The 27,972-nt window shown below is 37.6% G+C and overlaps 4 protein-coding genes across 4 annotated transcripts; 2 read left to right on the forward strand and 2 right to left on the reverse strand.

Annotated features, from left to right (window-relative positions):
* Window positions 1-2,170: 2,170 nt before the first annotated feature.
* On the reverse strand, window positions 2,171-6,230 carry tmem167b (transmembrane protein 167B). The gene is made up of 3 exons (XM_032549607.1): window positions 6,074-6,230; window positions 4,775-4,906; window positions 2,171-3,502 (listed from the first exon to the last, which is right to left on the reverse strand). The coding sequence occupies exons 1-3, from the start codon at window positions 6,081-6,083 to the stop codon at window positions 3,420-3,422; spliced, it is 225 nt and encodes a 74-aa protein (XP_032405498.1). The 5' UTR covers window positions 6,084-6,230; the 3' UTR covers window positions 2,171-3,419.
* Window positions 6,231-7,421: 1,191 nt separating this feature from the next.
* On the forward strand, window positions 7,422-10,803 carry LOC116710511 (protein FAM107B). The gene is made up of 5 exons (XM_032549599.1): window positions 7,422-7,527; window positions 8,261-8,294; window positions 8,477-8,633; window positions 10,423-10,567; window positions 10,673-10,803. The coding sequence occupies exons 1-5, from the start codon at window positions 7,504-7,506 to the stop codon at window positions 10,769-10,771; spliced, it is 459 nt and encodes a 152-aa protein (XP_032405490.1). The 5' UTR covers window positions 7,422-7,503; the 3' UTR covers window positions 10,772-10,803.
* A 2,055-nt stretch (window positions 10,804-12,858) lies between these two features.
* Window positions 12,859-17,679, reverse strand: b3galt6 (UDP-Gal:betaGal beta 1,3-galactosyltransferase polypeptide 6). Its single transcript, XM_032549583.1, has 2 exons — window positions 17,376-17,679; window positions 12,859-16,364 (listed from the first exon to the last, which is right to left on the reverse strand). Exon 2 carries the CDS (start codon window positions 16,358-16,360, stop codon window positions 15,341-15,343), a length of 1,020 nt encoding a protein of 339 aa, XP_032405474.1. The 5' UTR covers window positions 16,361-16,364; window positions 17,376-17,679; the 3' UTR covers window positions 12,859-15,340.
* Window positions 17,680-18,601: 922 nt separating this feature from the next.
* LOC116710479 (dnaJ homolog subfamily C member 16-like) lies at window positions 18,602-27,926 on the forward strand. The gene is made up of 15 exons (XM_032549551.1): window positions 18,602-19,008; window positions 19,161-19,227; window positions 19,362-19,507; window positions 19,803-19,978; window positions 21,198-21,382; window positions 21,638-21,742; window positions 22,713-22,871; window positions 22,974-23,104; window positions 23,505-23,682; window positions 23,884-24,066; window positions 24,204-24,280; window positions 24,570-24,650; window positions 24,763-24,858; window positions 26,009-26,179; window positions 26,264-27,926. Exons 1-15 carry the CDS (start codon window positions 18,818-18,820, stop codon window positions 26,742-26,744), a joined length of 2,427 nt encoding a protein of 808 aa, XP_032405442.1. The 5' UTR covers window positions 18,602-18,817; the 3' UTR covers window positions 26,745-27,926.
* Window positions 27,927-27,972: the final 46 nt, after the last annotated feature.

Genomic DNA, 27,972 nt, shown 5'->3' on the forward strand with positions numbered 1-27,972 from the left:
ATTCTTCAGCAAGAAAATGCTGGATGGAATATCATGTCTCTTTCAAGCATTGAAGAGAGAAAAATATGAAGAGAAGGAATTGTCTCTAAACATATCTTATAGAAGCAGAGCAAAATAGGAAAGGGCACTTTTACCAAATTCTGTTTTAATTCTGGGATCTTCAACCATATTTTTTAACAGAACCCTAATACAATATGACAAAATGCTTGAAACACAACTATGGGAATTACCTCAGTAAGCTATTCCAGTAAAAAACAAGCATTTTCCTTCTATAGTTTAAATATATCTATCCAAAATATTTATCCAAGATGCAACAGCAGGTCAAATTGCATGAATCTGTTACAAATGCATGGCAACACGATAAGTCTGGTCTTCTCAATAAGGAGAAAGAAACATTCATATGAATAAAAACACTATGACTGTATTCAGCCCTTTTACAGTTAGATCTGTACAACTTTTGTTTTCGTCCCCACCTGCTTTGTATATCTACAGACCATTTTTTTATGCAAGAAAAAATGGCTCAATCTCAGTCAGACTGGAGGAAGAGCAACAGTGTTGAACAGTTTTCAAGTTTTGCTTGATTATCAATTTGATCATGGTCTTAATTTGAATTGGACTATTTTAAGGCTTGAATAATGCTTTGATCTATGTCCATGTTTTAAACGACTGCAAGACAACATTTTAATATTTGCTATTTGCTGGCTTGATTCTGTAAAGACAGACATATTTACCAAAAGATGAGTGGGTCAAGCACAAAACTGTGCATTTTGTCAACTGACATGCTCAAGGAGGTAGATTTTACAAAAAACACATTTCCTTGGCATTTTCAAAATTTGTCACACCATATTTATTAAAGAAGATGACATGGCAGTAAATGTCAAAGATTTTAGATACATAGACATGCATATAAATTGTTTAGTTTTATATGCACAATAGATATTGGATCTGGAGGCTCTGTATTTGGACAGGAAGTATATTAATAGCTTTTGATCTTTATCTTATTTATAAAGAGCACACTTGTATTCCATCTCTTATCCTTTGAGGTTAACACATTTTGCAGTACAAGCCCAATGGCGATGTTTCAATTCATAACTGCTTTTGCCACTAAAAAGCCTGTAATGAACATGACGTTCAATTACTTCATTCATAAAAACTGTTCTGAAGAAAAGAAGGTGAAGGGACAACTTGGTGATGTACTAGCTTTTGCATGTACACTATTTTTGCTACTGTTTGTTCAAAAACATTAATAAGAAAGCATGTGTAGCACTCTCATAAATACACTAGATGAAATTGAAAAGGTAAATTATATAAATCAAAAATACGCTAAGTTGAACTGACTGGAAGTCAACTTAAAGCCAGTAGCAGCACGTAGAGCCCACCACTATGCTTGAAGGGGGTAAAACTATTAAGATGGGAAATTCTACAGGGAGTTTCTGCAACGTGCATGAAGGTTTGGGGGTGAAAGTGAAAGCACAAAAACAATGTATTGTTTTGAGAAAAACGCTGACCACAATGGCTGTGAGCTATTTTGAAACAAGTTGACAATCTGAAACATGCAGACACGTGTATGTTGAGTTCTGCTTCATGGGTACTAACACTTGAGGAATACAATGTGTTTTTCAAACACAAGAAGCAGAGACTGTTTGAATTTTTTCTTTATCAAAACATCATTGAATTCTCCAAAACAATGCATTTTAATAGTACAAATAATGAAATCTGATTAACAGCAAATGAATAAATTGGCATGATCACAGAACCAGTTTGGCATTGCTTTTGCATCTTCAGACAAATTAAATGTAGCTAATTTAGCATTTTCTTCATTTAGAGTTCTTCTGTGGTAATCTGCAAATTTGGTAGATTAGTGATAGATCTTGAACTGATCTCAACCCCTTTCATCACATTAATACATGCTTAGTATAAATTATAAAGGGACTGCATGGGTCATAATCTAGCACTCAATTGTCAAGAGAAAGAAAATTTTGTTTCAATATCTCCTTTCACTAATACAAATCTCACATGTGTGATTTAATTTCAGTCAGAAAATTTTAAAACATACAAAAGATCAGTACTCATTACACCTGATCTGTTCTGTGGAGGCCTCAGAGGTTTGCTAAAGAAATTTTTTTTAGAAGAAAAGGCTTCACAAAGACCAAGGAACACAGCAGACAGGTTGGGGATAAAGTTGTGTAGCAGTTTATAACAAGATGAGAAATGTAATTTGTAACAAAATGAACAATGCACATCATCCTGAATCACATGGAACCATGGTGGTGGCAGCATCATGCTGTAGGAATTTTGTTCTCCAGCAGGTAGAAGGAACTAGTAAGGTTCTGTTCTTAAGATTATTCTATATAGAAATCAGTCCTAGAAACAAAAAGGTACAAAAGTATTTTGGAGATTTTTAACTGAGCCAGAACCGTAAAGTCCAGATCCTTAATTGAATTTAAGCAGTTTAACAAAAATGTGAATTGCAAACTGGTAAATACACAGCAAAGAAAACATGAAACTGTTTGTGTGCAGCACAAACAGTTCTAGTAGTATCGACTTAGGGGATCTGAATTCAAATGCTCACCACATTTTTGTTTTTTCTTTTATTTGAAAAGCATGCATCATTTTCCTTCTGCTTCACAAATATGAACTACATTGTTTCAGTACTTCACATATAATTCCAGTAAAGCACAATGATATTTTTGATTGTAACAAGACAAAATGTGGAAAAGCGTCCGTGGTGACGATCGAACAAACGGAACATAAACTTGTACAAAAAGTGTCCTTCAAACCTGAAACATGTTTAGGAGATGCCAAACATAAGAGGCGCTAGTAAGAAAATGTACAAGATTAAAAGCAATTTTTTTTAAAAATAGTGTAGACAAGGAGATATTTATATATTAGTTTTATCTTTCCCTCCACCGGTGCTAGGAAAAGCAATACATAAACAACAGTATAACTGGGAGCAAGTGGAATTAATCATTGGATTTCTATTATTTATTTATTTTTTTATATGTACAGTGTGGCAAATTTTAAATTGTACACAGGTAAAGTGTATGAACATTTCACCCTTCATTCTGCTGTTTTAAAGTACAGTATTAATAATAATCATGTGAGTGTCTTAATTAAGACAAATAATACAACCCAACGACAGAATGAAATCAAGAGAACCAGCAGGTTCTCTCAATTGTAGGATTTGTAGATTCACAATATCCTCCATCACTGTAGTGCATACATATTCAGGGAAGAGTTATATGCCTAGTCTCCAGAAGGGGGCAGCACTGGCTTGATATTTACAAGGGTCCAGAAGCCCAGCGGGGGTTTTGTCTGTCACTTCGAGGCAGCCCCCATGGCGAGGATTGACACAGGACCACAGAGATGAGTCCGTTCTCAGCCAGCAGCCACTCAGTCTGTCCAGTCCAAGGTGACTATCATTTCAGGAAGATGACATAAAAGGCCATGATCAAGCAGGAAATCGCCACAGCGATGTGAAGCCTTGTCCCAATTATTGCAGCTGAGAATGAGATATTGGAGGAAGAAGATTACATGTCAGTGATGCATAGATACAGCACAGGAAAGATGTATTTTAGGGCAACACCTGAACACTCTGCTTCCTTTGCTGATATATACTTTAACTGAAACAGATATCTTGCGTACAAGATTCCCTAAAGTGTCACGCTGTTCTGTTCCCACAATTATTTTGCAAACACAGCAGGAATGTCCATCCTTCATACCAGATAGGAGCAAGAGATGAATGTGGCTGGGGTTAAATAAGTGTGTGAATCCCAAAATAATAGATGAAGACCTTGTGAAGAAGCTCGCTGAATCAGGTAAGAGAGTTTCATTTGCAATTAAATGAGTCATGTACCAAAATGGGGTGAAGTAATGCATTAAAGTTTTTTTTTTAACTTTCTGCAAATGGATTTAGGGACAAGGACTCTGATTTTTGAAGACATGTCCTGTGATCTGATGAAACTAAAATTGAAGTATGTTTGGCTATAAACACCATTGTTACATTTAAGGGAAAAACAGAGAAGCCTGTGAACACCATCCCACTGAGGAGTACAGTGGTGGCAGCATCAAGTTGTGCATTTACTGCAGGAGCGACTGGTGCACTTCACAAAATACATGACATCATGGAGAAAGAGCATTACACTAAATTAGTAAAGCAACATTACAGACATAAGAGTGTGTTAAAGCTCAGGCACAAATTGGGTCTTCCAAATGGACAACGATCCTGGATGGCACGCCTCCAAATTAGCAACAAAGTGTCTCAAGAAACAGAAACATTTTAGTTCAACTTTAATGTCAGAGCCCAATGACCACCATAAAGAGATAGGCACCCACCCGAGCAAACCACAGATATCTCGTTAGGGTTGCAGGCGTTTCAGAAATGAGTGTCAGGACATGTCGGCATTTTGGTAATTTGTTGGTATAAACTGGATAAATGAGTGCTTATCTCACTATTTACTAACTATGTCAAATGTTTTGGAAAATCTAGTAAGTTAAATGCAGAATAAAAATAAAAGTTACTCTGTGACAATGACACATACTGGTCTAATTGGAATTTTTAAAAGTTTTCCCAGTTGTATTATTTGCTAAGCTCTATAATGACAAAGTTGGGCATGAATGGCACAAACATTTCCTCTATTAATGACAAAATATGGCATTATTTCTGCACAGCAAAACTCTCCAACAATATCTAAAACACTATGATGATTTCATTTTTTAAAATAAGTGCAATATGTTGAATTATTATTCTGTTGGGGTATTTTACTTTGTTTACCTTTGTAGAAGACGCCCCACACTCCTTTCTTCTCTGACAGCAACCAGCTGTTGAGACGCGGTACCTTTTTGAGGTATGCACAAGTGCAGATGAACAGCAGCCCAAATACAAGGATGCCGTCTAAGGAGTACACTGCAAAAGAGGACAAACATTACAAACCGTTACTCAGATGTAAACTAGGCCATTAATTTCATAAAAATAAATAAGAGAACTTCTGTAAAACTACAGGTAACACCGTGGGTAATTTTACATATGCCTTTTTTCACCATTACGACAACATCAACTTTGTGCCTCCTCGCTCTTCCTTTCAGACTCTGGGATCTTGATCTCCGAATAGAATGTAAAATTTATTTCCATATGAAAAATTTGAACAGTAGTTGTTTATTTTCGCCTTAGCCCAGGTAACCTGGCTCGGACATCTCTGCTTCAGGAGTCGCTAAACACGTGATTTTGCAGCTGCCGTCCTGGATAAGTCTCTGTGTGGTGGCTCTGAAAATATTGACTCCAACTTGACAACTATGACGTCAGCGTGTTTGCTATGATTACGCAGGTTATTTCATTCACTGAAAATCCAGTTTTTAAAATTATGTAATATCATAAGCAAATAGGTTGTTTTGTATGAATTTCGATCATATTATTTTTTGCTTTTTTAATTAATTACAGAAATAATTGTAGTTTTTGGATAATATAATTTATTGAGATGCACCTGGAAATGTGAGCAGGCTGCTTGTCTAAATGTTCTCCTTCCATGTAAATGTTTAAATTCAAGTGTTAATTCTTTCCCACGCAGGCTAGGCTTGACTAACCATTTCTGAAAAGCAAAAGTAGCAAAAGCTGTTTCAATTAATCTTCTGCTAGTCAGTTTTGGTCAGTTCCAGTAATGTCAACATTTTTAAGGTTAAGTCTACATCTGTCCACTACCGACAAAGATACCAACCATAAAAAAGAAGAATACACACTTCACAACCAAGGTTCACCTGGACATCCTGATTTGTTTAGAGTTAGCCTCATCGACTAATGCTAGTTAGCAAACTACTTGGTAGCCCAACAACTCGAATTGTAATTTTATTTTACTGTCAAGGAGCTTGACGGTCCATTTGTAACGCTTCAAAAAACAATCAGATCAGTCCGTATCAGAATGAATGGTGGGTTTATTTCGGTTTTCATGACATGACAGAAAGCAGCACCAGGGGCCACGTCTACAGCCCAGCTAGCCTTCACTAGCTCTGCTCTTCACAACTAAGCCAACTTAAAACTATTCTCCTCACGTTAACCTGCCGGATAAAGCAATTTACTTACCATTCGTCATAGCTTCAATTTGGCCTCTGACTATGTTATATGAGGTTTTCTTCTTAATAATTAACAAACCATCCTACAGTTTAAAGAGAAGGTATTCTGTGTCGCATCCTGGTTACTCGTTTGACTTTTCCGTTTTCCTGCCTAACACTCTTCCTTTATGTTGTACGTTTGTTGTTGTCCAACTGATATTACTGCCACCTACTGGAGATTATTGGTAGGACCTCATTGAAATCCACAGGTTTGTAATAAAAAGCATTATACGGAGCCCGTATGGTGACATTGGACAGAAAGAAATCGTAGTCATGACTTGTTTAATTCGTGGGCACGGCTTAATACTAACGTTAATTATTAGCATTAATAATGGAAATAACTGACAAGTCTGATCTTATTTATATTTCAATCGATTTGGATTTTTTTCTTTCTCATGCCACCAGACAGGCACTGTAATATGATGCTTTTGGGTATCCTCCCTGCTTCATCAAATATACTCAACAACTCTGGATGTTGCATGATAGAAGAAGAAATAATTTATTTTGGTGTACTATAAATGTAATTGCCAAATAAGGTATTAATAAACAATCAACAAAAAATATGATTTTAATTAAAGAACAACACATTTTATGTGAAAAATTGTCTTGTTTTTTTTATGTTCATATATTTACCAGTGCATGGTACTGTATCCAATGTATTAATTAATTAATTTATTGTTTGTATATTTTCATTTACATCAGTGTGCACAATACTCATCATATATAAGATTTTATTTAATTATTACTTTTCTAGATTTTTATGATATTGTACATATGTCAGATTTATTTGTTTTATCATTCATTTATTTATGCCAGTGGATAGATTTTATTTTAGCTATTTGTATCTTTGTTCATTTATTTTGCTGATTGCCATTGTATGGTACTGTATATACATCAGGTTTTTATGTATTTGTTGTTTTTTACATTAAAGCATAATTTTTGTGTTTTTTGTAAGTAATGTTTTACTATGAGCTTTCTTTTTCATTCATGTGTTATTTATACTTATTAATTCTAAGGTTTTATCTCAGTACCGTAAAGAGAAAAGTGCAATTTAACAACAAGGTAAACTTTAATGTGACAGTGTGAGTACTTATAGCCTTTAATAAATATGTCTACAAAGCAGATGCTCATTTGTGTAAAGACTTTGGTGTTATCCCCGACATCATGTTTCATTATCCTAATCTGTGCGTATGGTGCTCCTGCTGCAGTGCAAAAACAACAGAAGTTTGTCCTCTAATGATAATAGGGGTAGAACAAAGGGTCATAAGACACTTAACAAGATTTGACAGAGTGGCACAGCTGTTCTGATCCACCTCACAGCTACTGCAGCTCACAGTGTGCAAACAGCAGAGAAAGCTTCTCCTGCATCATCCGTTTGTGCGGAGTACCTTATCCAAAGCAATGCGTCTCTACCAAAACATGCAGGTAAGATTGTCTTATTATGATCAATGCGCTGCTATTAGATGATATAATTAGGAAGCAAAAAGATTTCCTCAAGAAATAAAAATGTAAAAAGGAAAACAATGTTAAGCTGTTCTAATAACTGTTTCTGGCTTAAAATTTCTGTGACATTTGTGTTACTGTGCAGAGATGCAGTATCAAATGATCATCCTATAATTCTTTTTTTTTTAGCTATACATTTTTTGAAAATCTTGAACAACAAAAATCTATTAAATTGTTGATTAACAAAAATGTAGCGGACACACAATAATAGAAAACCATTTATTTAGTCAGCCAACTCTATGCTGAAGTTTTTTATATCCAATTTCATTTCATAATGATTTCAAAATCACAGCAATTTTTCTTTCCTTATTTGCATAATACAAATTTTAGAGTAAAGGGTTTTAATTCATATTTTATTGTTCTGACATGGATAAGATGAATAAAAATAATACAAACTGTTTCTAAAATGCTGAACAATCCAACAATTGTTGATAAACTTAATAAAAATTGGATTTCTGTAGTGTTTAGAAGAACCATGCTTAGTTATTTATCGTTTCCTGTGTTGTTATGATCAAACAGAAATTTAATTACCCATTTTATTTAAAACATATACCTAATTCAATGGTTTACATGCTTGATTGAGGGAATGGTTGTCTTTGTGGATTTGTATGATTTGAGCCTAACAGTTTCTAACTGACCTTTTTTTTTTTTTTAGGTAGCACAAAAAAATGGTCTCAGAACCAAAACAAGTAAGATTCATTGTTTACATTTGATCTGTAAACTGAAAAAGCCTAAGCTTTTTCATATTTTGCAATTCAACGTTAAAATATAAATCACATGATTTATGGCGTACATTTTCTGTCTTGCCGAGAGTTAGCTCTGGTGTAGCACAGACACTGACGCACACTGACGTTGAATTTATCCGTATCAGACAGAGCGCAGTGTTGGATCAGGCCGCCTCACCAGGTGATTGAAAATCAACAACAGGAGGAAGATGACCTCATCAAACCACAAAAGCTGATAAATCCCATCCTGGCCTCTGTCCAACGGAGAGCTCTTCATCAGGAGCTCCTATTCTGCCACAGACGGTGAGGAAACAGCTTTCTGTCTGACAACAATCAGGTCATTTCAGCATTATCACAAAAACACATACAAGGGAGCTGAAAACATGGGAACAGATGATATTTAGACTTCCATTGACTCCCTGGAATCTTTGTTTTTCTTTTTTTGGTGGTATTAAATACAGGTTCAGTGTTTTAGGAGATTGATGTGCCTTTTCAGCTAGGTCATTTCAGAAGGAGGTGCTTTCTGTATTGTCTCTATATTATAAATCAAGTTGTTGTAAATCAAGTCGCAGTGCTAGTCCTGTATTTTATCTGTCTCCTTGTTTGAGTCATTGAATCCTCTTAGGCTTTCCCTGTCCAGCTGTCTTGGAGCTGTGGACATAGATAAGCACTCTGTCCAGGTGGTATAGGTCGACTCAAAGGCCAAACTCTCTTCTGAATATCCCTGATTATCCCTAAAACAGGTGTTTTTCTTTTCTAAAATGAAGAAGTACAGCTTATGTCAATAAAGACTGTCCACTAGCTTTATGGGTTCAATCTCTAACAGTGTGGATTTCTAATACTTGAGCACTTATATCACCTTCTACATTTTTTGGAACCAATGGTAAAGATGCCTTAAGATGAAATAATCTTTTGCTGCATTTTTAAAAACCTTCCATTTAAAAAAATGCAGAAAAATGCACCTATTGTTCTATATTATTTTTTTTGTTTGTGTGTTTTTGTAAAATGATTGCTGTCACAATGTTTGGCATTCCTAGTGATTCACTCCTAATCATTTTTGGCAAATTAATTAAAAGAAGATATTCTTTTTGTTCTGTGATACTTTAAGGTGATCAATATCAAATAACTTTATATTAGCAATTGATTTTTAATGCCTGTAGCTACAAATATATTGTGACAGAGTGGTCTATTTCTCCATTTTGAACATTTTCCAATGTTCAAATTGGAAAAGATGAAAGAACATTTTAAGGATGGCAGATATGTCTTTACGAGTGAAAATAAAATGATTTTCTGACTGCCAGCATTGTTCTCGGGCCCTGACCCACCACTCTCAGTTCTTGTCTGATTCATAACTTCTTTGCCCCTCACTCCCTAACTCCTAAATCAATAGCCTTTACAAAAAAGTACTATGAGAATTTATTGTTTTCTATATTGATTCTGTGTACACCTCTGAAGCAGAAGACAAGTTGTTTTCTCAGCATCAAAATCAGATGGTGTTTTCAGACCTTTCTTATACCACTTGCTTTACCTCTACTTTCTCCTATGGCTGCTTCCATGACACAACCAGCCATAGAAGCTGTTCTAGTTTTTGAAATAATGAGCTAGTTGTGGAAGTTGTCCAGCCAATTTACCTAAAAGAAAAGAAGCCACAAAACAACATGCATTTCACCCCATTTGGGGAATCTGTGTGATCAAAGGCAAAAAACCTCTAACTGTAGACAGTAAAAAAGGGCACCAACTCCCATTGGATGCACATGTATGAAAGCAGTAGCAAATGTGTTCAAAGAACAACTAACAGATAAATATGTTCTATTTTTGAAATGGTACAGGTGTCCCCCCCCCACCCCTTTACCACTGCCGCCCTGGGCAAAAGCCTATATGAGTCGTGTCAAAACCTGCCATAGGTTAGGAGTCAACAAGTCTCCATAAGAGTCATTTATTTCAATTTTTTTCACATCTTCAACCTGAGTTCCTATAATTAAGGAGTGTACTGTGCATTGTGCCCGCACTGATTTATGTGTTACACGCTCAGCAGCATTTGTGACTCATTCCAGAGACCAAGCCCTCTGGTAATAATCTGTTGCATCTCCAGGGGTATGCTGCCGCGAACGAAGCCGGAGCTGCAACGTGTGCTCGAAAGCAAAAACAGAGAGCAGCTCAAGAAAACGGAACTGTCTCTCCAACCTCGCTCCGACTTAGAGGTCAAACTGCGCAGGAGACAGCAGAGAATACAACATGTAAGCACACCGAGGGGGGAAAATAGCAACTGTTCAGTGATTCATTTTCTCTGGGATCGTGAAACCTTAAAAAACACACACAAAAAAATGTTTTCTGTTTTGCAGTCTGAGCTGGAGGAGAAGAAGTGGAGGGAAGGCCTGAAAAATGTGCCAGAGTTTGTTCGCGTGAGACAATCCCTGAAGCACGTTCCACATTCTTCCTAATGCAAATAGAGAAATAAACATTCTAACTGTGACAGTGTGGTTTGTTTCTATCATCTAAAAGGAGCATCATTATTTATTTGAAACAACATATTTCAATCGAGAATCGCATACATCCAACCAGTTATTGCCAAAACAGTGATCAACTTAATATGAATCTATACAAGCACTAGAAAAAGTTTCCTGTAGGCTGTACGTAGATTGTAGTCATGGCTGTGTCATTTTTAACTCAAAGGGGCAATTCAGCTCTTTTACTATAAAAGGAAACTGCTGTGTTTGAGTTGAGTTACTCTGCCAGGCCTGATTGTGAACAGACTGAACCTGTCTGACCACATGAAGTATGCTGAGCTACAGGACTGTTGCTAGGCATTGTGGTGCCCTAAGCACAAATGCTTTGCAGGTGATTTTTTCTATATTTGATGGGGGAAAATTAAGATAGATTTTGGGTGGGTTTGAGACAAGGAAACAAATAAAGTAGAATGAATTAAATGTAACACTAGGAAGTGTAATAAAGAATTACAACTCGTCACGTAAACCGCTGATAGACTAAAACATGCTGTTATAACATTGTGTGATGGAAACCCCTAAAAAAAAAAATCAAAAAGGTCTGACTTTACAAAGGCAACTTAACCATATAGCCATGACCGGTTTTGTTTTCTTGAGGAATAGTAATGGGGAGGAGATGGCTGAAACCAGGAAATCCTCAAAGTCTGCATAACTGTTTCACATAATTATGTTAGATTAACACTTATTCACACTGCTGGCCAGAGTAAATTGTCCTTGAGGGAGAACGGATGTAGTATTTAAACATGAGATCATTTCTCAGGTCTTTGTTGCTTTTGTTTTTATTATTTCTCATGTTGTTAATTTGTTCAAAGCAGTATGCTGCTATAGTGAATTACTACTTGTCTCCTTTGAAGGAGAGGAAAGATGACAAGTGAAAAAAGGAGAAACTGCATCGGTCCGTCTAAGCTGAGGCTTTTGATTTTTTTTCTTTTTTAAACACCAGCCTGCATTGGGGACATCGTTTGGTTGCCGAGTTTGGTTCTGGTTCTCCTCTGGTTCAGTTTGGTAGATTTCTCAGCAATGTTTTGTTCATTTGTTTTTGTGTTAAATTAATATAACATTTTCAATAAACTATTACACAAAAGTAAGAATGTTTGTTTTCATAATGGAACAAATGTAAAAATTTGGGAAAGTGTTAGGCTTATCATAAAAACGCTAACTGCTACAAGATTTATTAACATATAAAAACATCCAGCTAAATCAAAAATTCGACGCAGAAGATTATAATAAATTATGAGCGGTTTGAGTGAGTGCAGCAACAGGAGCCGGCTCTGAAAAAAGACAAGCTTCCCATCACTACTTAGCACTGTCTCATTGCAACAGCGCAAATGAAGCACCAAAACCTTGCTGAGCCAGAAGAGGAGGGTGACAGAATATCAACAGGGGTAGAGTGACAGAACTGCTGAGTTATCTCTAAAAGCAACAAACAGGGAATATATGGGACAGTGGCAAACCTTCCCAGGAGTGGCTGGGGAGTGGTCAAAGATGACTCATCCAGGAAGTCACAGAGAACACAAAACAACATCGATATGCTTCATCTGCCTCGGTTAAGGTCAGTGTTTATGATTCAAAATAAACGGCATCCATGTGGGAGTGCCAAGCAGAAAAATACTGCTGACTAAAAAGAAGATGCAACAAAATCCAATTGCTGTGCTGCGGTTAATACCACAAATACGCCTTTCATACATGAAAACCTTCAAATGTTAAATTACAAGAATTCTGTGAAAAAGACTTGGCACATATTTCTCCAGAGTTACATAAAAGACTCATTGCCACTTTTAAACTCCTTTTCTACAAATTTGATGGCTAGTTTGGATAATTTTTTTCTGCTAATTAAATTAAATCATTTAAAAATTTAATTCATATTTACCCAGTCTAATATTCAAATGACGCTCATCATCTGTAACTTCTACTCGTGGCAAAATAAAATTTGTTAGAGGGCAGACACTTTCGTCCACAGGACTTTACCTGACTAAGATTGAACTCTTTACCAAATTACCAAAGTAAATTTGAAATGACAAGCATACATTTGGGTTTTTTTAATAAAACATTTAGACATGTGATAGCAATCAGAAAAGCATAAGAAGTGACGAATAAACGCAGAGGACAGGGGAACTGCAACATTTACAAAAACATAACATGAGCCATTAAAAATAAGCTTGAAAGTTGATCTTTTTTTATCTCTTTTTTCTGAAAACAATTTTTCCAAACTGAAAATCAAACCAACAAATCTGGTCGCCAGTCGATGTTACAGCCCATCATCCAAATCTGTGTCATAAACTTCCCGAAGTGTTAAGACATTACAGACATTAAAAAGGAGAGTTTATGGTGAAGAGTCACATCAAGAACGACAATTACCAACAAAGAAACATTACAGGAACTTAAAAGTAATTAGAAAAAACAAAAACAAAACAAGTGAAAAAAAGTGCCAGGTGTGCTGCTAACAAACATTCACGATTAGCACAATAAATACACTGATCCCGACAGTACAAAAAAAAACAAAAACTCTTGTACCGCTAATGTTTGTCATATCATTCTCACATTAGTTTTACTATAAGGAGGAAGGCCTTTTCAATAAGATATAGTCAAACATTTTCTTTTGCACCATTAAAACAAAACCTTACGTAGCATGGTTCATAAACAAGTTGTTTTAAAAAAAAAAAAGAAAATTTCTCATAACCCATTATTTGTGTTCATTCAGTCCAACATGTTCCGAAGTAACATCCACTGCACTTAAGTCCAAACTGTAGTGCTGCGTTTGCTACAGAATAAGTTAATAATAAATAAATAAATCACAAAAAAATTACTTTCACAGAATATAAAAAGAAGGGAAATAAAACAATATGGGAGAGTAATGTCCAGGTTTCCATGTATGACGACACTTTAAATATTGCCCACGAAGAAGTTTCAGCAGATGAAGCACATACGGATTTAAGTTACTGAGGTTGTAAACTGGAGATCACAGCGAGGTTCAAGCAGTAAACGACTAAAAAAGCAACAGGATTGACATTGGCCTTTTATTCAGGAAGTGAGACGTTAAATTGGGGAAATACTTACGTCGAACAACTTGAGGTCGAAAACGTCCGAGACTACACAGAAAAGGTAACAGCTCGGTTTAAAACCCCCGTCTGTTTCTAAAAACAAATCAGAGGGAATTCATGTATTGGTGTCTTTGCACCACATTAACATATGCAAAGACTAAATCAACAGACTTGAGAACCAAGCCTAGACTATAGTGAGAGTTTCAAACCAACCTTCGGCTTGGTTGAAAGTTTTTTTTTTCCAAATCACACATCTACAAAAAAACACAAAAACCACATCTGTCGAAGCTCTGACTAGACATTTTGAGGGATCTGAAAATGTTTAAATACTTCCAAACTATAGTGAATATTAGCATTGGTTTTCGAGCCCTCCCAGTTTAAATGAGAGAGAAAATTTTCCACCATAGTGCTTCTTAGTAAACCTACAAAACAGGACAGTACTGTGCTGTGGATTATCAGGAAAACATGAAATTGCATTATTACTGAAGACTGCAATAATATCAATTGCATTTAAATGTTTTTCTTACCACTCCGCTCTGTCTGTATGCACAGCTCTATGCAGCTTGTTGTCTCATCTCAGCTACATGATGTGTTATTATAGAAAGCAGTTTTGGCATTAATAATCAATTTGCAGTTCCACTTGGTGACCACTAGATAATGTTAAGAGCCCCACCTGGCAGTTATTTAGCGACTACTACCCATTAAATAAACTTAATAAACAAAACTCAAAAAAAAAAAAAATCTAAGAGCAGCGTTACTAATTCTACACCAATAGAAGTTTGATAAGCAACACCAGATGTTTAACTAACACCTGGCGGCAATACACTTTTTGAACACCAAGTGGTTCCTATTGAGCATCTGTTGACATTCATAAGTCATTCAGAAGTATGCAGCAACACTAAATGATATGCAGGTGGCACCTTTAAGGTGGTTTATTACATGCCAGATGGTGCTGCAAAGCGCATAATTAAGTCCAAATATGGCTTTCCATAAAATGAAGAACAGAAAGCCTAGAGACGGGGAGCTTGTTTTATTCTATTGCTTACTTGACATTTAAATAACACTGAAGCTCAATGTTTTTAAGGTTTTTATCCTTAATTAGACAGTTTAAAGTCTCCAAGAGCCAGCTCTTGATTAAAGCTGTTCTTTCCTCTTGTCCAATTAAGAGCTGGTGAGATAGCTCCGGTTTATAGGTAACAGTGCATGTGAAGGAGAAAACGCAAACAAACACGCAAATAACTGGTGCTATCAGTTCTACACTGGATCCATTTGTGTTTCCACGAATGTAAGGTTGTTTTTTTTTGACAGTTTAGAATGAAGTTTTCAACTGGAGTATTGTTTGTCTTCTGACATCTAGTACCAATTGCACAATTCTAAAAGCGTCCACACAGATCGCGATCCAATGGAAAACGTGAACATTCCTCATTTTGTATTAAAATATATATTATTAGGCAAAGGACAGAAACTATGGAATCCCATCTTTCCTTTGGCAGCACTGTGAGGGTGGAACACTCCAGTCATAAATGTAGGATAACCGCAGCTTGACCTCCTCTTTGCAGAGCCTCCCGTCTCGCTGCAGAGTCTGGTGTTTCTCCAACATGTCCTCCAAACTCTGCTTGTGCGTCACCAGGTATTTGTTGTTGCAACCTCGCGACTTGTACTCCGTGTCGAAGCGCGGGTCGTGCGTCCGCCGAACATCCACCGGTGCCAGCCAGGCGCCCAGTGACACGTCCTCGCTCTGCCATATCTTGAGGTAGCCCGCGTTAAGATGCACGTAGCGTACCAGGTCTGATGAGAGAATGTAACCCCCGCCCAGGGCATAGGGCAGGTAATAATCACAGAGGTCCCAAGAGCTTTCGCGCCACTTCCCAGCTGATTTCACACGGCCTCTCCCTGAAAAGAAACCCCAGTACAACTTGCTTGGCTCTTTCCCCTTCAGCTCCTCTTTAAGGAGGTCCAAGCGAGCAAATGTGTCGTCGTCCGCTTTGAAGACAAACTTAAAGTCCACATTCTGGTCCAGCCAGGAGTACATGTGCAGCAGCTTTAGTGTCAGGTTCTCATAAGAATCCCGCAGATCAGGCAGTAAGAGCAAGTCTTTGTGCCGTCCTTGCTCCGTGTTCAGATTCTGAAGGTCTTCGCTGGAAAGGCCCTGAGTTCCAACCACGAACATGGCCAGAACATCAGAGTCACGTTTGGCAAGCCAGGTGCTGCGGATAATGCTCCTGCGTTCTGTGTACTTGGGTCCTGTTGTGATGAGGACCACGAGAAATGCTGACAAGTCTTTCGAAGAGGACACAGGATTCTGGTGGTCTGGACGGAACTGCAAAGACTTGGTGTGGGGAGCAAAGCCCGGAGGATCCAGGTGACCCTGCTTTAGAGTTTCTGATGTACATTTGGCCAAGAAGACAAGGACAACGGCAAAACTGCATACAGTACCAATGACCAGAGCCGTCTTATGGCGACATATTAGACGGAAGAGATTCATGTTGCTGAATGTGGGAAGAGGAAAACAAATATTTGTCAGTGTTTTTTTAATTCTACAAACCTGTTTGATTATGTAATATTCCTCATAACATTTTGCAAACAGATTATTGCTAATGTTACTGATAAGAACAAAGAAAGAAAGGCAATGTTTGCAAAGGGCTGCACCTGGTTAATGAATATCCAGGTATATCTGACTTGAAGTATTTATTTGTTCACACATATGACAGACTCAAACTAATACTCAGAGGTAAAGGGTTAATATGCATTAATTCATGTCATTCCTTACTTATGTTAACTTGATTTTCTCTACCTGTTTTCTGTTCATTTGTCAAGTTTAAATACAATAGTTTGCAATAAATATCAGCCTTTCGATAAGGAATCGGCAAAAACAGCAGACTGCTGGACAGATGGATGAATAAATGGACATAAATGTTTGGCTGCAAAGATGGATAAACATATGGAGAAATGACATCATTCAGGGGTGGAAAGCTCAATAAAGGTATGGACAGATGGACAGAAGACAAGGACAACCATTTGGATGCAAAGATGCACAAATGGCTGGATGGATAAATATGTAAATAGATGAATGGATGATACAACAATGGATGACAGACAAATGAATGCACAGATGAATGATTAAATAAAAAATGGATAGATGGATGGGTGGATAATTAGATGTATGAGTGGATAAAAAAGTCGACGATTAATTGTTGGATAAATGAGTAAATCTAATGAAAAATGAGTAAACACATGTATCAGTTAATATGGTAGACCCATGAATGGGTGGATGAACTTGAAAACGCCAAAATCGCAGCCTACATTTGTCCAGACCGTGTGGGAAACTGCAATAAAACCCATAATATTAAATGCACTTAAGGATGACTCTGTTCTTTTGACTTTAATAACGGTGCAGATTAGCATGATGCTAGTAAACAGCCTACCCATCTGCTGAACAGGACACCCCGATGACACATGAATTGGGTCACCAGATATCATATAGAGGCTTACTCGTTTACCTTTGCTGGGTTAAAGGAGCACCGTCCCTTGAATGATGCAGGCAGGTCGGGCCACGGAAAGCAGCTGTGCACGGCTAGCGTTACCTACCCGGATAAAACCATCTGCGCACTTTGTGAGCACTCTACGCGGACAGCAGACACACACAGCCTGTTCATGTTGGTCTGACCAGGGAATGGATCAGGCTCAATCACAAGGGTTACTATAAATAGGTTAGAAGGGACATTTTGTGATATGATGTGACCATCTTCAGTCTTGATCTGAATCAGTTCTGGGTGGCTCTGTGGAAGAGGAAGCGGAAGTGAAGCGCCCCCCGCCGTGAGTGAGTGAAATTAAAAACACAGAAAGAAAAATTTTAAATGCGTACATGGTAGAATAGAATACATTTCAATAAATTTAACTTTTTAATTTACTTGGGAAAAAAACCCTGACAAATATACAAGTATGAATTATAACATTTTATTGTTACAAAAGAAAATGACCACATAACTAAGTGTTGAAAATAACTATGAATCTTTGCGTTGTACTTATACACGTGTGTGTTATTTTCTTTTGTTTTTTCATGATGTATCTGAAGACAAGAGAAGCCAGGGAATAAACATAGAATAAGAACGACAGTTGCAGACTGGCACATGCGCATTAAGACCCAGATTTTACTTTCGGAGGCACACCGGATGTTATGTATAGACATTCCAAAATGAAAGCCCACAGCTGGATTTTGACTGTTGAAACAATGTATTTTCATACAATGAAAAATAATTTTCTTACTGTTTGAAATTGTTGCTTGATATATTTGATTTTTGAGTCCCAGGCTGAACTTGTTACTTCCTCAGAGTGATCCTTGATTTAGGGAAAAAAACAATGGGTAAATGGATTAATCAAATAATAATAATAATAATAAAAACTAATCCAACCTAAAGAACTTGTTACAAGTACGCTGAGAAAACAAAATACTGGTGAAATTAGGTAGTGTTTGTAAAATATGGACAATGTTAAGGGAGTTTCAAAATTTCAATATTGTTTACCTTCATTTTTCTTTCACTCCGATGTTCTCGTTTTGCTTGCTGTCAAAACGCGAACATCGGAAAATACGCTTGTCGCACTTGTCAGCTTTCTTTGGCATGCATGTTTTGTTCAATTCTACGATTTATTTATTTTTATCTGTTCATTTGGTAATTTGAGGATATCAGAGAAAATTTATTTTGAAAGGTCAAACAGGAAGTTTTGCATTTCGTAGGTCGCCTTGGCTGTCATGGCGCTATCGGTCGCTAATGTCCATCATATGTAAGGAAAACCATGGCCTCGTCGTAGTAAAGCAGTCGTATACTATATAGTAATTCGACTTGACGTTCAAAACTTTCACTGATCCGAACATGTAAGGTTTATTCTCCGATTTATGATAGCTAACTGCCGTAACGTCAGACTGTAGCAGCAGCAGCATAAGATGATGACGGATCGGAGCACCGGTTGGATTGCTCTGACATGTCCAGTCACTCTCGCCATCTTTCTACTAATTATTACTTCACATGTGGTGCAACCGACTAATGAGTTTGACCCGTATAAAGTCCTGGGGGTCAGCAGGAGGGCCAGTCACGTAGAAATTAAGCGGGCATATAAAAACCTGGCCAGAGAATGGTGAGTAACACAAGTGTGTGAGAGGCCATTAGTTTGTATTGTGGGTGTGTCATGTTCTACAAAAACCGGTGTCAATAATTGCTGATCATTTACCACTAAATATGTTTCATTTGGCTTAATATATGCTATAGTTTATGATGTCTTTTCTTTAGGCACCCAGACAAGAACAAGGACCCCAGTGCTGCAGATATGTTTATTAAGATTTCCAAATCATACGAGGTGAGTTGAAGAAATATTATACAGGCTACACAACTGCTTGTTGTCATATCTTCACTATATCACGATTTCACTATATTGTTAATGAAATCATGAGTATAAAAACAGTCTCCTTTCACTTCTGTTTTTACTCACAGATCCTGTCAAATGAGGAGCGACGGTCCAACTTTGACCGCTATGGACAGATGGATGAAAATCAGCCTTTCGGACAGTCACAACATCATGGGTTCCGCCACTTTGACAACAGCTTCTACTTTGATGATTCTTTTTTCCATTTTCCCAGGTATTGTAGTTATTGTTGTTGTTAATAATGCAAAGGAGATGGGTGCAGCTACAGAGTAGAATCTACCCCAAATAACCAATAAAGTATCTAAAAATATATCAACTTACTAAAAAATAATTATTCCCCAAAAAATGGGCTCTTACTTTACTAAGATAAGATGGGAGGGAAAATGTGTAAAGATCAAAGTTAGTCCACCTCTGCAAACTCCTTACAACGTGCATGCATGTAGATATTCTTGATTTTGCAGAGCTTCTTGTTGGCAAACCCTAACAAAAACACTTCTGTCTGGTTCCAGGTCCAGAGACTTTGCAGACAGCAAGTATATGCTGCACCATGCTCAGTTTAACAACGACATTCTCCCAGACAGCTACAAGAGGCCGTACCTGATCAAAGTGACTTCTGAGTGGTGCTTTGCCTGCATCCACATCGAGCCAGTGTGGAAGGAGACGGTGCTAGAGCTGGAACCTTTGGGTAGGGCTTTGAGTATTTTTAAATACGTAACAATACTCTACGCCACATGTGTCAAACTCAAGGCCTGGGTGCCAAATCTGGCCCACCGTAGCTTTTTAAGTGGCTCTATAGACTCCAAAATACATCAATAACTCCCTCCAGTTTTTCACAAACCTGCAAAATTCACACAAACTCAACAGATCCCCACATTTTTTTTTGTAATTTTTGCTGCAGATTTGTCTCAAAATTGGCCAAAAACATTGTGTTTAAGTGACTGCTACCTCAGCCTTACATCCTGTCAAGTCATAGTTTGTGATCGATGCAGTGATTAAGAAAAAGTCACATTTAACATCATATATAAGCGCAAATATCATAAAAATTCCTTACAAATATTTCTAAATTAGCACAACAAGATCTGTGATTTTCATTGCAAAAAAAAAAAAAACACAAAAAAACACAAACACAAAATCCTGGATGGACTGATTGGTGTGAAAAGATGTTCAATATTATTTAATTTTAAGAAACACTTATTGAATGCAGACACAAACAACTGTTTTAAATTGGTTTTATCAATACATTCTCACACAACAGACCCTTTACGAACAGTCAGATTTTTGATATGGCCCAAAATGAAAATGAGTTTGTCACTAATGCTGTACGTTTAGTGGTTAAACTGATTTAGATCACTGATTACACATTCTGCCAACAGAGTAATTTAAGTGTGCCTTTAATTCTCTATTTAAAATTGTTTTAGTTGCTATAAAGCAGCGAATGTTAAACATATCAAAGCCTGCAAAGTTGTCTTGGTTTCAAATAAATCTATCCAATAAATAAGTGGATCATATCTCGACTGATTTTTGCACCAACCTTAAAAATATTCCTTTATTAGGCTTTGTTGATAAGGAAACAAGACCTATATGTTTATGTGTAATAAAATATCTAAAATAAAGGAAACCTGAAAGGGGACCAGTACTTTTTCACAGGTTTCTATGCATGAGTAAATTGGCAGCTCCACTAGTGGTGATCGTGATTTGCCTTGATCAAATAAACATATTCTGAAACTTCCTTCCTTGGATGTATTACATGGATTTGACTATCAATTTTTTGTGGGGTCATACTTAGATGAGCAGTTCACTTCAGATATGTCAAATTTATACAATTGTATCCATTGACCATGTTTGTTTGTTTGTTGTTTTTTTTTTACCTCATTGTATCATTTTTTATGTCAATGTTGAATCAGGCGTGGGTATCGGCATCGTGGACGTGGGTTCTGAGCGTCGTCTGGCCAACCAGCTGGGAGCTTATCGGGCTCCCTCTATCATTGGGCTGGTGAACGGCAGGATGACCTTCTTCCACCAGCATGTGGTACGGGAGCACCTGCGACAGTTTGTGGAGGATCTGCTGCCTCACAACCTGGTGGAGAGGGTAACTGCATTTTCATTTCACCTTTACAAAGGTTTCTCTGAAGTTACAGCCTGACAGCTGCTTCTGCAGTTGATTCCTTTTTCATGCAAATAGTCACACTAGGGATACGGTGGCTTTGTCCTTTAATTAGTATTTAGCAAACTGAGGTGTAAATACAGGGCGGGGGGTCAAACACACCTCCTTTCTATTGCCTGTTGTTATCCTGTTTCCAACACTTGTCTTTCTTTTATTAACTTCTATGATGTTCTCTTACAGATCAATGACAACAACTATCAGGCTTTTCTTGACCGGTGGCATGTGGAAAATAAACCCAGTCTGCTGCTATTTGACCAAGTTCCTGTTGTGCCTCTTCTTTATAAGGTAAAGGCATCTGGTCGACTTTAGACATGTGAAAGTGCATTATTAACCTACACATATATCATGAATTTCTCATCACCCAGGCAACATTTATCTCTATGGAAATGTCACAGTTTGACCATTTTTAATAGCATCTCCAACAGGATTGAAAACCTTGCATAAATCAAGAACAAATATTTTCTTTAGATTATGTTTGTTATTGACAGTTCAGATTCTCTATGTCATCATAAAATCTTTTACATTCTACAGAATTAAGTTTAAGCCCTTAAAATATCTTAAATAAATCTGTTTCTTGATTTGTGTATTGCTTCTGTCCTATATAGTTATTCTATATGCTGCAGCTGCGATATATCCTGCTGAGGATCTGGATTTAATTACACTGTCAAATAACAATCAGAGTGAATAACTTTGCTCCTGATGTTAGCTAATTGTTCCTTTGTTAAAAATGATTTAACGGATTTATTGCAATTTACACTCTTGGTGTCTTTACAGTATCCAGTGTGCTGCAGCAATCCCAATTTTCATTAACTTTTGAGAATAAATCAGAAAGCAGTGCTGTTAGATTACCTGTAGATGTGAAAGCATTCAGATTAAAATCTAAAAACACTATCTTAAGTTGACAAAGTTACATTAAATTTGATTAAGTAGCCATGTTAAACAGAACTTAGTAAGCTGTTAAGATGACTTTAATTGTTTAATTGTTATTCATGAAAAGTAAGTCCTGAATTTGAATCACAATGGTAAATGGTCTTAAATAGTTTAATATGTCCCTTACTAATACCTAAAGAAATGGTTTAAAGAAAAAATGGAAATGTGACCACAACAGTGTGGTAATTTTTTATCTAGTGGTGCAAAACATTTGGCCAAAGACTGAAGCTAAAAAATCCTGAAATATTTTTATAAGAAGCAGAGAATTTTGCCTATTCATGTTTTCTAACATCATTTCTTTCTATTCGATCTTATCATCCTTCAGCTGACAGCTTTTGCCTTTAGAGACTACATTCGCTTTGGCTACGTGGATCAAGGTGCGACACCCAACACTAAGCTGCTGCGGCAGTTCAACATCAACACCTACGCTCCCACCATGCTGCTGTTTAAGGAGGACACAGAGAAGCCTGTAGACATCATCCAGGTACAACTTGTGTTCTCTGAAATCCAGGGCTCTTCCCTATTAAAAAAATGTTTCATTTTTTGATTTAAATTTTGAACTCCTCTTGACGTTTGTTTCTTCCAGGCCAGGGGGATGAAGAAGCAGCTCATGGACGAGTTTGTTACGAACAACAAGTTCCTACAGGTGCCACGGCTTGTCAACCAGCAGCTTTTTGATGAACTGTGTCCAGTTAAGCAGTTCCACCGACGGAGGAAGTAAGAAAAATTAGCAGATTGTTGTTGTCATAGTATATTTTGTAGATGGCTTGATTAAACTCCTTTTTACAAAATTTTTCTGCCCCTTCTACACTTCTTCTCTACATACAAATTATGTTTGGGCGAGACAGAAATTAAAATTCTAAAATAATTTTTAAAATTATTATTGTCCATCAGTTTTCAAATCTTTTCACTGGTGTCAAGTTTATTTTAGATGTCTTAGAATAGTTTTCCTGCCAGAAAGTGAACCTCTACTATAATGTCCGATTGCGGTTTCTAGCAGATATTCTTCCTGTATTGCTCTTCATTTGGCTTCATTCTGTGGATCTCTGTCAGAGATATTGTTTCATAACCTAACCCTAGTTTAAACTTGTACCATGTGTTTTTTGTATTTTTTCAGGTATTGTGTGCTGCTTATCACTGGTGAGGATGAAGCCTTCCTCCCAGGCAACAAGGCTTTTGTGGACTTTGCCACTGTTAACAAAAAAGACATCCTACGCTTCGCATACGTCTACCAACGTCAGCAGCAGCCTCTCTGTCAGGCGCTACTACCCAACCAGGCTGCCGCCTTCCCTCAGGTCGGTTCAAGCACAAGAATCAGCAAACACCAAGGACAAGATGAACTTTTTTATTTTTTCTCCCTGCACTCCCCCAACCCCCATTGACGGCGCACAAAACGTTGAAGTCGTATAGGATTCGTTGTTTCAGATTACAGACACGCGACCCGCAATGTGCCGCGCCGCCTCGGTTTAAAAGTGTTCTCCGATAACACTTGACAGGTGGTGATTCTGGAGAGGCGGAGTCAGGCGGGCAGGGTGCTGTTCCGCTCCGTGAGCAGCGGCTGGAACGGCAGCCAGGAGGACAAGTACCGGCTCCACGAGCAGCTGGAGCTGCTGCAGAAAGACCCCACCTACCTGAGCTCAGACACAACCTTACCGGAACTCAACAACGAGATGGCTCCGGTAAGTCGCAGATAACCGAGCGCAGTTTGGAGACAGAAAGCTGTTTCTTTTTTTCTTTTTTTTTGCCTTGCAGTCCTGTTTAATTTTTAATGGCTGCATTTTTTTTTGTGTGTGTGTGTTTTTGATTTTTTCTCCAGATTTTTATTATTCAGTGGATGAATGCTGCGTATGATTACATCCTTCAAATATATGATGGCCTTCTATACTCAAACTGGTAAGACAGTACTCCCTCAGGAAGCTGCAGAATGTGATGGAAAAAGAGATCAACGGTGTTTGTTGAAACAAGATCGGATGCTGCTTTAAGATCTGCGTTGGTCCTTATTTAGTCTGTCCTGTTAAAGCTGCAGTGCTCCTCTTTGAAAGTTATACAACAACTAGTGACTGAATTGGCAATGCAGTGTCTTTTTATTGGAGTGCTACTGGGGTGAATCAACAAATACACCTGTGTCTGGGAATTTTAGTACATTTTTAAAAATAATATTTATATTTTTCCCTACTTCTAGGCGAGAGATGATGCCTATCCTGTCCTTGATCTTCTCAGCTCTCTTCATTCTTTTTGGTACTGTAATAATTCAGGCTTTCAGGTGAGTCTTAAATCAAATGCAATCAGTTGAATGAGTGTGCAGAAATCTAACCTCCTAGTTCATGGCTAGAGGAACTTTCACCTTTCATTCTCTCGTTTGCTGTTGTTCACAGTGAGCCAAGCGAGAGCAAACCTCAGAAACCGAAGGCAAAGGAGCAAAACGCAACTCAAACAGAGGATGATGCATCAAGCAGAGCAAATACCTCGAGGTAATGCAGTATGTTGAAATGAGCACAAGATGGATCCAATATATGAGACATCTTGCATATCTTGTGTGAATATCTGTAATGATGTACTGGGATTAGTAACTTCTAGTCTCAGACTAGCCCCTACAGAGCATGCCTGCACACAAATGGCTCAATTATTTTCAGCTGGTCAGTTTTACATCAACATATTTTTGGTTTAATTTCCACGACTGCTTATATTAGCTCTCACTGTAATTTTATCTCTCCAATCAATCTCTCGAAGTCCAATCAATGCAAGAAAGACCTCGCAAGATGATTCCTGTCACGCTCAGCTGGAATTCTGATTTAGCAGATCTTCACAAAACAATAAAACATTTGCCACTATATTGAGGCTAGGTTTTATACACAATATTGAAATTAATTTTTTTATTTTATTTTTTTTGACCATTTTTCAGGTTTTGATAAGTTTGGAAAAAAGAAAATTGAGAAATGTTTAATTTTAAAGTCTTCTTTCTTTGATTTCAAGGAAAAAATGTAGTGATTCTTAATAAATTCAGTTTTTTGCATTAGCAGGCATTTTAGTTGCATTATTTATCTTTGATTTACCACATCTCTTTTTTTAAATTAATTGAGTAAATGTACATTCAAAAAAGGGAAAAATGGATAATTTCACTTCTTTCTGGACTTTAGACAACTTCATATTCTGGTTAAGCTGGGCTTGAAAAGTGCTAATTTTGAAATGTTTATAAGCAAAATACTTTACTTTAAAAGACAAAGAATTCACAGTCATTCTTATTTGGCAAATACAAATAAAGTTTAAAATTTTGCTATAAAAATTGTCTGAATTAGTCCAGATGTACAAAATGTTCACCATGACTAAAATAAAATCTATAGACTTTCATAAATTTATACTTTCTACTTGGATTCATACTTTTAATTAAAAAATTTATTAGAGTTTCTATGAACTTCCTAACTAGTCAGTGGCTTTTTGTTTTAACGGATGATAAATATGATGTGACACAGAACTCATATTTAACATTCAAACACACACAGTGAGCAGAAAGGTAGAAAAAATGTAAAAAAAAAATCACCACCAAATATTCCCAAAGTATGGAGTTCCTAGCCTCATCTACGCTGTTGTTCTCCAGTTAACTCTCCTTTCCTCGTTTCATAGCCGTCCTCCAAGGAAGGACTTTGTGGAAGTGACAGAGCTAACAGACGTCACCTACACCAGCAACCTGGTAAAACTGAGACCGGGTCACATCAACGTTGTGCTGGTGCTCACCAACGCCTCCAAGAATGCTCTGCTCAGAAAGTTTGCAAAGGAGGTTTTCTCTTTCTCTGGGTGAGTCTAATAAGATGCATCTGCTGTGTTAAGAAGTGGCCCATAATTCCTGTTGTTTATGCTGAAATTGCTGTCCTACTTCAGCACTCAGACCCTCCACTTCTCCTTCCTCAACGCGGATAAGCACCATCATTGGATGCCTTCGCTCCTTCGCTCCGCCTGTCCTGCCTGGCCGAGCGAAAGCCACTCGGACGACGAGGAGTCCTTAGACTACACGGGCCACGTCCTGGCCCTCAACGGGCACAAGAAATATTTTTGTCTCTTCAGACCCGTCTTCACCGGGGACGACCCCAACGACTCGTCGTCTGACTCCTCCGACTGCAAGAGGAAATCACGGTCCAGATCCAGGTCCAGCTCCCACTCCCGCTCTCGCTCTCACTCCAGGGAAGACGGAGCCGTCCCCAAGAGAGGCTCGAGCAGGGCCACGAGCATAGAGGTCCACCACAAGCTGGACAGGCTGGGGTTGTGGATGGAACGGCTCATGGAGGGCACCCTGCCCAGGTTGTACGTCTCGTCGTGGCCTACGCTGAGCGATGCCTCCAGCGCCTTCTCCGCAGAGAGCTGAGGTCAGAGAAAAGAACAGCTGCACCTTCTGGTTTGTTTTTTTTCCCCCTCCTGAACAAAGAAAGCTGCAGAGCAACCATGTTGTTTTGAAATAACTGTTGACGTTCTGTGTAGCGCGGCACTGATCTGTTGGTGAGCAGCAACACCTTGTCCATATTGCTTCGTCATATTCACAGTCTGGATGATTCACAGTGCAGGAGATGTTAGCTGTGTCTAGCCCTGTCTGAAATTGGAAATTTATTTGTTTATATGTATTTTGTTATGCCATTGTGTACCATAGGTTTTATTTATAAATCTCTGTCATAATTACATGGGATGAAAATCCTCCAGTAACATCTGTCGAAATGATTTGGTGCAGACACACCTGGCTCAATCAGACCCAGATACAAGCACTGCTTTCATCACACCCGAATGCACTTGAACATAAACGCAAGAGCAAAGAAGAAGCAAAAAAGAACTAAATAACAAAAAAAACAAGTAAAAGAGATCAGTAAAAGAGTTCTGAGAAAAGTCCTTGCACGATAATGAAAAAGCTTCCAGAGGCAAGAAAGATCTTCTGCTTACACAAACACTATTCCTTATATACAGGAGATGTACATTCAGCCTGTATGTTGGGTTATAGAGCCAGGCTTGGAAATTTAATGTCCAAAACATCCAATCCAGGACCTATATACTTGGGATGCATTTGTTGGGCTAAAATCAGTTCCAGCAGCAAGAAAAATGTGTGAGCCTATCTTTAAATATTTATTGTTGCATTAAGAAGCCATCTAAATGCTGAAACTCAAGAGAATATGTAAAAAAAAAAAAAGAGAAGCAGATTATGGGTACAATCCATTCCTGTCATTTCTTTTCTCTTTTTCTGCCATATCAGCTACAGAAATGACTCTGGTAAAGAGAGTTTAATTTTCTTCATAATTACCAGTTTATCTGTAGAGAAAAGGCAGACACGGTACATGGCTTTTTGTGTGTGCACATGTTTTCTTCATCTGACCCCAGGAGTTTGATCCTCTGCTGTCTCTTATTTATTAGGTGAAGTCATTCAGTGTGTGGCATTTTTTGCATTACTTAAATTATTTAAACACGCACCAAACCTCTGAAATGCACCTCAAGTTTAGAAGCTTTTAAAAAAAAAAAAAAAGAAAAAAAAGACTTCTCTTTAGAGATTGATTTTCAGCATGGGGCCTGAAGGAATAGAGTTAGGCTCAGAATTATTCATACACCTGGCAGAC

This window comes from Xiphophorus hellerii, chromosome 20 (genome assembly GCF_003331165.1).
Source record: "Xiphophorus hellerii strain 12219 chromosome 20, Xiphophorus_hellerii-4.1, whole genome shotgun sequence".
Classification (NCBI taxonomy): Eukaryota; Metazoa; Chordata; class Actinopteri; order Cyprinodontiformes; family Poeciliidae; genus Xiphophorus; species Xiphophorus hellerii.

What these genes read in the sequence shown, in the direction of transcription:
- tmem167b (XM_032549607.1), bottom strand. An exon ending in GTGGGGCGTCTTCTACAAAG is followed by an intron (nt 3,503 to 4,774) that starts GTAAACAAAGTA and finishes TCTCATTCTCAG; the next exon opens with CTGCAATAATTGGGACAAGG.
- LOC116710511 (XM_032549599.1), top strand. Translation starts at nt 7,504, where the DNA reads ATGCGTCTCTACCAAAACATGCAG. An exon ending in TGGTCTCAGAACCAAAACAA is followed by an intron (nt 8,295 to 8,476) that starts GTAAGATTCATT and finishes TATCCGTATCAG; the next exon opens with ACAGAGCGCAGTGTTGGATC. An exon ending in CTCCTATTCTGCCACAGACG is followed by an intron (nt 8,634 to 10,422) that starts GTGAGGAAACAG and finishes TTGCATCTCCAG; the next exon opens with GGGTATGCTGCCGCGAACGA.
- b3galt6 (XM_032549583.1), bottom strand. Translation starts at nt 16,360, where the DNA reads ATGAATCTCTTCCGTCTAATATGTCGCCATAAGACGGCTCTGGTCATT.
- LOC116710479 (XM_032549551.1), top strand. Translation starts at nt 18,818, where the DNA reads ATGATGACGGATCGGAGCACCGGTTGGATTGCTCTGACATGTCCAGTC. An exon ending in TCTTTTTTCCATTTTCCCAG is followed by an intron (nt 19,508 to 19,802) that starts GTATTGTAGTTA and finishes GTCTGGTTCCAG; the next exon opens with GTCCAGAGACTTTGCAGACA. An exon ending in GGCCTTCTATACTCAAACTG is followed by an intron (nt 24,281 to 24,569) that starts GTAAGACAGTAC and finishes CCCTACTTCTAG; the next exon opens with GCGAGAGATGATGCCTATCC.